Below are 13,464 nucleotides of genomic sequence, written 5' to 3'. Positions count from 1 at the left end.
TTGTATTTTTTTAAGGCAGTATTTTAACTTTTACTTAAGTATGTTCAGAAGTATTGTACTTCACTACATTTTAAATCACTTCCATTACAGAGTACAAATTTTGTCTCCAAGCATTGCATTAGAAGATGGACAACGAGTAACTGCATCTGCATCAAACCTGTGCAAATATGATGAGGAAACGTTAACGTTAAACCAACGTTAAGCTAACTAACTGCAACATTAGATACTCAAATTTATCCATGATAGTAGCTTAGTTACCTTTAGCCAAAAAGCCATCCAACTAGCTACAGTGTGGCTGGTTTGTGTTAGCCTGGTTGTTGCCTAGCTAGTTCCCAAGCCTTGCAAGCTAGCTGAATAGCTAAAAGAAACACAAATGCAGCAACATTGTTTTTTTACATTAATTTCAGAATCTTATTTTTAGAATACTCAGAATAGTCAAAACGTCAAATATCACATACTGAATTCTGACCTTGTGCTTTTTGGCACTGTATGGAAAATTTAACAATGTTTTTGTAGTAACTCTGAGAACAATTTAAATTAGCTACTTTTTACTTTTATTTTAGTGGATTTTTACAGCAGTAATGTTCTACCTATTTTATATTTTCCACTCCTGACTATTTGTATTCAGGCATATTGGCTGCTTGTCTATGCGTATGTACAAGCCATACCAGCATGTAGTGCATGTTGATGTGAGGTAAGGATAAAAACAACAGCAGCTCCCTGCATACTTAACCCAGCTGAGTTAAATGGGTTGGGGCTTTGCCATATGACCCACTTCCCCTCCCAGGCATACACGCAGTGATACTGAGGAGGGATACCCACTCTGAGCTGCTCACTGCACAGAAAATCCCTATAAAAGTAGGACTTATCATTATATGAGCGATTCAAACAGGCTTTGTTGCCAGATAGTGGAGGATGATACGGAGTAGGGTTATGTTTTTCATATAAATAAATGAACTCTTGCTACCACCTATTGATATAATGCAATAATGAGTTGCCTATGTTTACATGCACACTAATAACTAACCAGATTAACGCGACTATTGAAATTCTCATGTAAACGCCTTTATCGGATTATGTTAATCGGGATAAGGTCATAATTGGAATAAGCATTAACCCAGTTAACACACCTTGATTTATGCTCAATCTTTCCATTTTTTGGAGCATCTAAACGCCTAAATCAGATTACTTTTGGCTTTTTCAAAGCTTTGCCAATCCTAGTAAGCCCAATAATGTTGCCAATGTGTTGACAATGTCAGAAGAAGAGATCACGATTGATCAACACATTTATTAAATCAAGGCATGGCACAGAAAGAAATTGCAACCACAATCAGTAACCTACTTAAATCCTGATCTTGAGAAATTGTTATCCAATGATAGTGAGATAATAAATTGTGACCACAAGAAAATAAAGTTTGATTGAGTCGTAATCTTGATATAATGGGATTAATTAATTAATTAATGCTGTAATTGAAATATTGCCTTAAACTAGTTACACCCGGCAATCAGGGTATGTGCATGCAAACGTGTGAGACCAGGTTTGAGACCAGGTGTGGCTTATTAGGGAGGAAGAAAAACCTGCACCGACACCGGCCCTTGAGGACTACAGTTTGACACTGCTGCTCTATAGCATACTCACTCCTGAGTCTGACGAGCCATCACTCTTGTCAGTGCATCTTTGGATCAATAAATATAGAGCAGTGGTTCCCAATCCTGGTCCTCAGGGGCCAGAGTCCTGCTGGTTTTCTACTCTAGCTGGTAGTTAATTACATTTACCTGGCGCCCCAGGTCTCATTTAGCCCCTGATTACACCAGGTGAATGTAATCAACTACCAGCTCTCTTGAGTCCGACAAGCTGTCACTCATGTAAATGCGACTTTGGGATCAACAGATACCTGATGATGATCTCATAACTCAATACAACTTCAGGATCAATACAGCCAATCAGGTAATGGGGAGGGACTTAAATGACATTACCAATCAACAGTAAACTGTCCCCTGAGTCTGACAAGCCATCACTCATGTCAAACATGTCAAGGCGAGGTCGGGATCAATAGATATAGATGATAAAAAACCAGTACAAAAGTAAAAACACCACAGCAATGACCATCAAAGATGGAAAAATAAAACAGGATCTTGCGTGTTACCACTATAAGGAAGGAAAAAAAATTATCAGACATTGTAAACATAGAATAAGTCAATCTCCTGATCTACCAGGCTAATGTTTGCATCAGCCTATGAGCCCAACAAAAAGCTTTCAGTGAGTTTTCTGAATATTACTGCTACTACTATGAACACTACTGTCTAAGTACAACATTCTTACTGTATAAGTACAGCAATCTAGTCAAGCATACTAGTTGTAGAGGCAGAGGTATTAGGCAGAGGGCTTTCTATCCATGGTCACTGAAGAGAAAAAAAGACAACTTACCCAGACCATTCTCACAGTCTATAAACTCCATGGAATGAACAGCTCGGTCTACTCCATATGGACCCATTAGTGTCCTGGTTAAAGATAGAGGGATGAAGGGAATGGGGATGAAAGAGAGATGGGGAGAAAGAGGAGAGAAGGAGAAAATGTGAGTGAAAAGTGAAAAGTGAATCACAAACTTCACACAACAACTTCATTTTCAGGATAGTCATAATGATCCTGCCTGTGTGGATGTCTCAGGTTTTTTTGTTTTAATCACAGAACTTGAATGGATAGAACGGTCATTCCCATTCAAATCAACCGTCCTGAACAGTCAGAGCGGTGGCCATTTTTATGTGAACCGTAGGGCTAGCTTCCATATAAACCGACTCAAGGCAAGTCACTGAGGTGAGAGGTTTATCAGCAAGAACCAAAGGACCTTCTCTGGACCTTCTAACATGCTAATGTTGACTGGAGGAGCTAGAGAGAGAATTAGGCTACAGTCTTTGATAATGTTACGTTAACCTCATCGCTAACGTCAGCTTTCAGTGGAGTTATGACAGTTTGCTAAGCACTCGTGCAACAGACACATCTGCACAAGCAAGTGTGACAGACTTTATGGTCTTAATGCCCAGACTTGTGTTGTCACCATAGCAACTAACCCTTAAAATTCCATAATTGCCATTTTATGCTGTACTAGCCAAATTACCATGACAAACAGTGGAAGGACCGTTCTATCCATTCAAGTTCTGTGGTTTTAATACTGTTCAAGGTGTCCGTATGTTTCCTCAAGGTAACTCGAAGACTTTTCAAGACTTTTAATGCCAGAATGAAATGAGACAATACATCTTAAAGACCTCTGAAACAGAACTGAGGTGGTAAAGGCTGGATTTAACAGTATTCAAGAACTTTTGAGGCTTTGAGTTTAGGCAATCAAATTCAGGATTTTCAGGACCTGCAGGCACCTGCTGTTATCCAAAAGCTCTGGCACAACACAACAGCCCATATGAATCACCAGCATCACCATAACAATAGTAACATACCGGTATCCACATCCATTCACAAAATTCCTAAAGCATCCAGAGTATCTGTCATCTGGCTCTACAGCAGCACAGTGGCAGCTGTTAAGCTGCAGCTTGCACCTTCATCTCTTTGGGTTTCCCTGTCTTAAGCACTTTTCAAAAATGGTGATGTTGCTCGACACTGTGATACCACCACTGGGGAAACAGTGAAGGTCAATATCCACTTAGCAACCAATAAAAGGTCAAGTGAAGGAGTGCCTTGGTGGTAGGGACCGTATGTATGTAGTTGATTTTAAACTGCATTTTAAACTTGTCAAATCTATGTATGTAGTAATAGATTTGGCTTGACCAGTGGTGCCAGGTGATATCACCCTCTATAGAGTACAACAGGTGGTGACATCACCTGGCACCAAAGACCAGCCAATAGCAGATGGCCAGTTCACTACCCTACTTTTCGCCATTAGGTGTCAGGCTTCACCAAAGATTTGGATTTCGGGTTTAGTTACTCTTTGAAGAAATACAATCGCCAGGAGGGTTTAAAAAGTTGCTAAATCTAGCAATAAAGTCACCAAGTTGGCAATGGTGTTGGTTAAACTTCAGGCTCTGTCTCAGATCTCGACCAGCTTCTTGTTTATTGACAACAGAACAACAAGGTAGACCTCTATAGTGCATTAATCTCTGCAGTCAAGTGCACCAAGTTTCATCATCTGGCATCATCGGCTTTCTGGTCTTGGGTAAAAGTTGAAAATAAATCTTTAAATCCCTGGACAAGTGGGTCTATCTATTGAGACTATTTTCTGTTTTTTGTTGTTGTAAAAGTCAATATATGCCTCTGGATCCAAGATTGTGGTTAGAAAGACTGATAGCCTGTGAATCCTGCATTTGTGTTGTCTACAAAAGAGCATTCCAACACATTGGGTTAAAAATAAACAAGCCTAGATTGGAAAATATATTCAGTCTGCAGGCATGTTAGATGGAAGTTCTGGTGTGTCTGTCTGCTGTTGCCATCTCAGACATCAACCCATCCAAGACTGAAGCATCTATCTGTAAAAATAGTCTTAAAAGCATGAGCACTGCCAGGTCCCTTTCTGACAGGTTTCCGCCCTCTATAAATTTGTTTAGCATGTCTAAAAATAGTTTTGCCTCCAAAAACTTTGGGCTACAGCTTCTGTGAACTTTAGGCACCTAACTAAGAATGAAAGCCCTGGCTTGTATAAAGTTATTTTGTACCCCATTTTTAATCCATATAACATTGGCTCAAGTAACAATTACCAAAAAGCATCCATTTGTACATACATTACAAAAAAAAAAAAATTTTTTTTAAATGAGAAAACTATTTTGGAGATTAACTAACTAAGCCAGTGTAATAGGAAAGTTTCTCTACTTGGAGTGAAAATTTATGGTACAAATTATCAGTTATATCTGTTGTTGATTATCTGGTAAATATGCTATCATTATCATTCCCTTCACTTTCTTGTGCAACAGGATTGCATGTTTCAGGATTGCATTTTTCTTTGTAAGTAGCATTAGTAGAGTAGCATTAATTGAAAGGTAAATACCCCAAATTTATACTAAGGTACAAAATCCAAATAACAAACATTTTTAATTTTTGAAAAGTATTCAGCCCCTTTGTTTCATATGGGCTAAATTGCTTCAGTGGCAAAAAAAAAAATGGTTCCAACGGTAAACATTTTGTATGACTCAAACTTCTAGTTAAGGATTTTGAATAAGGTTTCCCCTCAAACTTATTCCCCCTAAAGTTCAAACTCTAAAAGATTAAGTATGATTACATGAGAACAGAAAACCCCATAGATAGGTAAGAGTGGGAACTTACCAGGGTTTTTTTCGTGTTAAAAATAGTAGGAATTTGAAGCAATGTCTTTTCAGCGATGGAGCCTATAGCCTCTCTGATTGCCACCCTGAAGCAGGGAAGACTATCAATATTTCAGCTGGAGAGGCTTCAGATTGACACATCAGCATCAGCAACAACCTGACTCTCACACTCTTGTCAGTAAAACGAGGAGGCAGATTGAAGACATATTGAACTCCAAGTCAGCAAACCAAAACATCGACCTCAGGCAATCGGCAGCAGAACATACTATTCATTCTGTTTGAAGACGGGAGGAATCATGGATCATTATTCATATTATTGACTCATATGACACCATGATTTAAGAGGCTCTTTTGGGAGTGACACTCTTATGTCAATTCATGTGTATGTTCAATTTCGGCAGTCCCAGAGGGTAAATAAACTGACAACTGCATCTGACATGTCCCACATTAAGACAACTTAGCCAGTAACATGTATACACCATCATCTTTTGATTGTGTTTTAACACCGTTTTAACAAAGCTATGGGAAAATATTTTCATACCTTCTACTGTACTGAACATGAAATTTGTAGCTTTTCAGGTGATTTTTATAACTCTTTTAAAAGCAGAAACATGGACTGCCCTAATGAACCCCCCCTGTAAATTAGACAAAACCAATATTCCCTTGAGCCAAAGCAGAGGCTGTAGCCCCTCTCCCTCCTCCAGTGGCTCTAGTGTCTAGTCAGTGACTAGTCTTTTCTAAAGGGATCATCCACTACATTCACTCCGTTCAATCAGGACGGTCTGGCGCCAGCGCTGTAAACACAAAGAAGGGCCAAGATTTCCTCTTTAATTCTCTTAAAAATCTGGAGATGTTTTTTTTCTCTGGCTAAGCCTAAAAGCCTGATTTCCTTTTTAGTTTTGGTTCAAGTCATACTGGGTTAGCATTGCATAATCAGTGTCTGCCACTTCTTTGCTATACGTTGGGCAAGAATAATGTCATGGGCACACCATCCCAAATGCCTCCATTAGGGAACATACAGTATTTTACCATGATAAAGTAGAAAACCTGTGAGGCATGATAACAGAGACTGAATGTTAAATGAATACAAGTTTTTGGTAGATTGTCTTGTTGGTCAACATAGCATACACTATGTTGAGTGATAGTAGGCTCCATGCTAACACTTTAGCATACATCACAGAGTTTTATGAATCAATCAATCAATCAATCAATTTTATTTAAGTGCAGAATCACCATGAAACATGGTCCCAATACACTTTACAATTAAAAAAATACATAGGACAAAACATACAGCAAAAAAAAATAAAATAGTTAAAATAAAACAACCACATTGAAAACATCAATGTTAAAAGGATGTTTGAATATTAAAGTAAAACAACCACAGTAAAAACAACAACATTAAAAGGATGTTTAAAAAGGTGATAGACCTGACTGAAGTTGTAATTCTAGGGTAGGCTATAATGAAGCGAATAGAGGTAGGTTTTCAGTCTTGATTTAAATATTTCAACTGAGCTTGCTTCTTTAACATGTAATGGAAGTCCATTCCACAGATAAGGGGCGCGGTAGGCAAATGCTCTGAATGAGCCCCAGTTATGCTAAAGTATTAGCATGGAGTCAATCACTCAACATAGTGTATGCTAAAGTGTTAGCATGGAGCCTACTATCACTCAACATAGTGTATGCTAAAGTGTTAGCATGGAACACTGGAGCCAATGATCTACCAGAGACATGATTGTGGTGTCTATGTTCTCATCACTAAACGCCTAAGTTGACCAAAGGAACAATCTCTCTCTTTCTCTTGTGTGAATTTTTTATTGCGGCAGGAGGTACCAGGCTCTCTTTAAATGTGCTTCAGTCCTTTCCTTCACCAACAATATTTTATCCAAAAAATTCTTGAGTCAACTTGAGCCATTTTTCAGATATTGCCAATATCACGCAAAACCACTGGTTAGCTACTAAATATTCCAAAATATTCCAGGTAGCTGGCTTAAAGGATAAGGCTGGTGTTTTTCAATGCATTTCTTACCGTCAACAAATCCTGTGAAAATAACACAATCAACAATGCGTTTGCTCTACTCCCGTTACTTTCTGACTTCCCACGTACCGTTTTTAGCCGTCAACCCGGAAGTCATTGGCTCCAACTGTAAGTTAAAAACCTTTAAATACAGCTCACAAAGACATAGTTTCAATTTTAAAAATCGCTAACTGTTACCATGAAAAGTCAGTCAGTTATTACCAAATCAAATTCAAACAGGAACAAATTCTTCATTACGCCGGGGACTATTTTCGGTGCTACAGAACTACTTTCCTGAGATCGCAAATGTCTTTACAGCCGGCTTATTAAGCTGTTTGAGGAAAAAGTCGGCTGGCCCGGTGCATCGCGATGATGAAATATGCTGCCCAGAGCAGCAGCATGGCTCTTTGACGAGTTTTTAACCGTTTTTTTAATACAATGGAGTTCTATGGCTGCTGGGACATGGCTACATTGGGCACCGGCTACATGGACGAGACTTGTTGGCAATACAAAATCATTGTTGATTTTGTTATTTTCATAGGATTTGTTGACGGTAAGCAATGCATTAAAAAACACCAGCCTTATCCTTTAAGCAGTTATCACAAGATACATGAAGATAGGTGTGTTGTTTCTGCCATTCTACCACTGAATATAATTTAACTTTGGTGGATATCATGTACTTCTGTGTAGGCTATATGTCCGTTTAAATTTCCATTTGTGGAGACAGTATAGCCTATGAATAGACTGAAGTTAAGTTGAGACGAGCTGAACTGCTCACTAGAAAACATCTTGGACAATGCTCATATGAGAAATCTTTTATAGTTGGTTGTGGTAGAAATTATTAGACTGTAGTCTCATGTCATGGTAGGATTCAACAAATGGTTTTTGAAAGCTATACCAGTAGGCTACTGATATTTTTAGAAATAAATGGCAGATAGCTGATATTTTGTGCCAATATTCAATATTTTTAAATCTGATCATTTTCATGGCAAAAAAAATACAAGTATTCAGTGTTTCCCTCAGAATTTTTGTCTTCTTGTGGAAAAGCCTCTGAAGCAACAATTAGACCACCATGGTACACTAAAACTCTCCATTGAAACCCAGACTAATCAGATTATTTTAGGGTTAGCAGATAATGCAGGGTGACCCACCACACCTATTCAATGTTAGAGCAAACTCTGGGATACATTACTGCCTTTAAATGAAGATTGAATTAATATTTATGAGTACTGAACACTAAAATAAAATAATTTTTTTTTTACAAAAAAATCAAATTTCATTGCTGTTTTCCATACAGTTTTTCTGTAGCTGTGGTCAGGGAGGAACCTCCATCATATCAGAGGTGGACAGCACTGACTGGCTGATATCTGATATTTACCAAAAAGCCAATTGAGGTGATGTCAACAATACTGGAGGTGGAATTTACTGGTACAGCTTATCCATATTCATTTTAGACTGTGATGGATACAGTGGTTAGAAAAATAATTCATCCCTCTTAGAGTTTTTGGACGTTTTCCAGTACTACCAAAGGTTAAAAATTATATATATATATACATAGAGAGAGAGAGAGAGAGAGAGAGAGAGAGAGAGAGAGAGAGAGATAGAGAGATAGATATATATATATATTGGACATTTTCTGAAGTCTATGCAATGTAGTCATTTCAATCCAAAAGCATTTGTTATAAGGAAATGTAATTTAGAGGAGTTTCACCCCAATGATTTTTAAGAATAAATGGTAATTAGACTTCATCCTTACACTCTTAAAAATTGTTCTACCAAAATCATTTCTTGTTTTTTTTCCACTTGAAAACCCCTTTTTTCAAAAGGGGTTCTTCAGTAGACTTTAGTAGTTCCCTAAGGGTGCTTAATAGAACCATTCTTGATAAATAAGCTTTTTGTATTTTAGTATTAACCGCTGTAGTAGCATCACGGGCACGCCAGCTTTGGCCATTCTTTGGAAGCTTAGTGTTATATGGAAGTATGGTGCTACAATAATTCATTCGCTGAGTTTATCCATGTTAACGTTACTATAGTTACGGGTTTTGAATAGGCTATACGTTTTCGTCTTTGTTGAAAAACCTTATTCAAAACCAGAAACAGGCAGCATCCACCATTACGCACGGCGCATGAACGGGATGGTCGAAAGATGGATGGATGGATGAGCAGGTCTGCTCTGTACTGTGCCATGGATGCCACAATAACACGGTTTCACCAGAAATAAATAAATAAATAAAAATACTGTGGTAAAATCCAGCTAAAACATGTCACGAACGTGCAGATAAAGCTTCTGCACCACTGCATTTTTTTCAATTTCTTTTTCCACTTTATGAATTTCTACACCAATAAGGATTTTCTAACACAGGTAGAATAAAGTCATCCTCACGGTTGCTGTCTTTCATCACTGCCACATGTTTACTGGTTTACTGACTGACAAGGAATCACCGCTTAAGCCTACGGAGGCGCGTATTCAAAGGCGCACGGCTTCCACTCCAAACTACTGTTTTTTTCCCACATAACCACAATATTTCGCTTATTTCTCCCGCACCAGACGCTCCAATCACCACTCCAGCACCGCCTGTACAAGACACACTAAATAACTACTGGATAAAAACAGGCATACGGCATTATCACCCCGTATTTTACCGCAACAAACCACGTCTCCCGTTCGATTTTTACCTGCTAATGATGACGGCTCCTTTATACATGACAGAAAAGGTTGGCATTTTGACACGGAGTCCGTTTCCCCCGGTTAGGACGCGTCAGGTCGGAGCTCCCCCAAGCCTTCAGCCTTCAGACAGCCACATGATGGTCTGTCTACAGCCTCTCTAATTCCAGTTAACCAGACCGGCCGCTCCGAAACATCTCCACCTTCACCCACAGATTAAATCGCTTACATAACTCAAGAGAAGTCACCAACAAATTTTTTTTTAAAAAGCGCGCAGTGTGTAATGTAATGGGCCTTAAAAAAAAATCATCCGGGGGAGGTCTGACTCTCACAAGTTTTTCAGAGAGAGAGAGAGAGAGAGAGTAGACTACCAGTCGGCTTATTCTGTGGTTTATAGGAGTATTTTCAACCACAGCTGAAAATTGCACGTGCAAGGACATACCCTAAACCACTTTTAGTGCGGTATTTCAAATTCAAACATATGCAGGAGTTAAATTGCTCAGTTAAATGATGGGGAACTGTCGAACTTTGCCAGTTGGCGAGCTTGGGTTCTATGGGTGGATGCAGTTCTGAGATATTGAGTATCAAAAGCTGTTATTATTCTATCTTTTTAAATACATACTTTTGACACTACCAGTCAAAGGTTTGGGGACACCACATTTTTCTTTATTTTTACAATTTTTCACATTTTAGAATAATAGTAGTAAAGACATCAAAACTATGAAATAACACAAATGGAATTATGCAGTGACCAAAAAATCCAAACTATCTCATATTTTTTTAAGGTAGCAGCCGTTTGCCTTGATGGAAAGGCAAAGGCTTTGGAAAGAAATCCATACATAGGCATCAACTTCACTATTTATATTTGTCTAAGAAACACATTTCAAGCATTTAAGCAGAAGCCTTTAGATCAAAATGACTTTAAGAGAATGAAAAACATAGTAACACCAGCATAATGTTCAAAGATCATGAATTTGTGGATAACTCAATTATCATTTAAAAGAAGTCAGAACCTTATAATTCCAAGCTCACAAATGGTATCACAAGTTTCCAATAAATCCAAAAACAGTCTTAGAAAATGGGTTAAATAAAATGTTTCCCATCCCACCCTGCAAAAAGAAAAAAAAACAACAACAACAACAATGGATGCTTGTTCAGCCAAAGAGAATTAGGACAGAAATGACAGGTGGGGTTTATATGACTTTAAACACATCACAGCATTAAGTGCCCCACTCTCCATTTGGAAACAGCAATTTAATCTTATGTTGTCATCCATTAGATAGCGTTGTCATTTGTCATCCAAGCCACTGAGCATCTGTGTTTTTAGGTGTGTGTGTGTGTGTGTGTGTGTGTGTGTGTGCGCGCGTGTGTGGTTGCGTGCAGGCAACAAGGGATTTTGCCTATTGTTAGCCCCATGCAAAAACGTACTAACCCCGGGTCAAACCCTTACTAATGATAATAATAAATCCCTGTCCAGATTTATCGGGGCCCCACCAAACCAGCAGGGTTCCCAAAGCATTCCATACAACTAGAAATAGAAATAGACTAATATATGGGGTTGATATCGGTCAGCAGCCCATGATGGTCTAAATGCTGTTTCGGACAATAAAACGCTGAATACTTGTCATTTTTTGTTCTGAAAATAGAAAAATCTGTTTTGTTTATACACGTGTATCGTATGTGCTTGTTTCGGCAGAATGTTAATTAGATACAACCAGATCAATCAGACATTATTATCTCCTAGAATACAACATTATCAGCTCAACGTAGCAGCTTATCCTTGGCATCCAGGTCTAGGAAATATCTCTATGTAAATTCGGCCTATCTCTGTGTTTAAATAAGTTAAAAACCTACCTGGCAAAACCCAGAGGCACTTTGACCCTTTGGAACATATCTCTGTTTTTGTGTGAAAGCCTGGTTGCCTGGCGCTAGGATGTTAACATTGGTTCTGAACATTTCTAGTCATGCTGTACTGCGGCTGCCAAGCAGATATGAAGAGTGCCAGTTGATGAAGAGATGATAAGCTTATGAGAAAAGGATCATGCACAAATCCATATGGCACCATATGCTAAATATAGGCCTTTTAAAGAAGGCTAGTCAATTACTCTAAACAACAGGCGTAGATTTGGGGGGAGAAAGGTGGTCACGACGCTTCAATATTATAAGGATAAATTGCTAACCCCCCCCCCCAACACTGGTGAAATCTGTCTCCTGTCCAGTCCTCAGTATGACTGTTGTCCCGCCCTCAACTCTCTCCACCAATACTGACCTGTTCACAATACAGTTGCATAATCGGCAGATTATAAACAACACGCAGTGGTTTAGATGGGCTCCATCTGGATAAAACACAGTACAAATGTAATTAACTCAAAGGGACTGGCAGTCCATCAATGTATTACTAGTTCACACGAAAGACATGGCAAGAATTAGGGAGGAAAGGGACAGAGAGAGAGAGAGAGAGAGAGAGAGAGAGGTGGACAGGGAAAACTTTCTACTGTGCTTAGAGAGCATAAGATATTCTCATAGGCCTCTGTGTTGATATGAGCTCTCTCTGTCTTTCTTAGTGTAATTTCTATTAATTTCTATTGCCCTAGAGGGTGTTACCTGGTCAGTGTCACTGTAACTGGACTGAGGAACACTGTAACTGGACCGAGAAACATTGTGACTGGACTGAGCAACAGTGTAACTGGACCGAGCGGCACTATAACTGGACTGAGCGGCACTGTAACTGGACCGAGCAACACTGTGACTGGACCGAGAAACACCGTGACTGGACCGAGAAACACCGTGACTGGACCGAGAAACACCGTGACTGGACCGAGAAACACCGTGACTGGACCGAGAAACACCGTGACTGGACCGAGAAACACCGTGACTGGACCGAGCAACACTGTAACTGGTCTGAGAAACACTGTGACTGGACTGAGAAACACCGTGACTGGACCGAGCAACACTGTAACTGGTCTGAGAAACACTGTGACTGGACCGAGCAACACTGTAACTGGTCTGAGAAACACTGTGACTGGACCGAGCAACACTGTAACTGGTCTGAGAAACACTGTGACTGGACTAAGAAACACTGTGACTGGACCGAGAAACACTGTAACTGGTCTGAGAAACACTGTGACTGGACTGAGAAACACTGTGACTGGACCGAGAAACACTGTAACTGGTCTGAGAAACACTGTGACTGGACTAAGAAACACTGTGACTGGACCGAGAAACACTGTAACTGGTCTGAGAAACACTGTGACTGGACTGAGAAACACTGTAACTGGTCTGAGAAACACTGTGACTGGACTGAGAAACACTGTGACTGGACCGAGCAACACTGTGACTGGACTGAGAAACACTGTGACTGGACCGAGCAACACTGTAACTGGTCTGAGAAACACTGTGACTGGACTAAGAAACACTGTGACTGGACCGAGAAACACTGTAACTGGTCTGAGAAACACTGTGACTGGACTGAGAAACACTGTGACTGGACTGAGCAACACTGTAACTGGTCTGAGAAACACTG

At 39.4% G+C, this 13,464-nt stretch overlaps 1 protein-coding gene across 1 annotated transcript in view; it reads right to left on the bottom strand.

Moving 5' to 3' along the window:
- Positions 1-13,464, bottom strand: part of LOC139919975 (syntaxin-binding protein 4) — a 71,053-nt gene that overhangs the window by 45,323 nt on the left and 12,266 nt on the right. Inside the window, exon 2 of the mRNA XM_071909866.2 lies at positions 2,429-2,502. Within this exon, the coding sequence (XP_071765967.2) occupies positions 2,429-2,502 (74 nt within the window). The remainder of the gene's footprint in view (positions 1-2,428; positions 2,503-13,464) is intronic.

The sequence above is a fragment of the Centroberyx gerrardi genome, chromosome 7, assembly GCF_048128805.1.
Source record: "Centroberyx gerrardi isolate f3 chromosome 7, fCenGer3.hap1.cur.20231027, whole genome shotgun sequence".
NCBI classification, from domain to species: Eukaryota; Metazoa; Chordata; class Actinopteri; order Beryciformes; family Berycidae; genus Centroberyx; species Centroberyx gerrardi.
The sequence above is the reverse complement of the archived record's forward strand: the minus strand, read 5'-3'. Positions and strand labels throughout refer to the sequence as shown.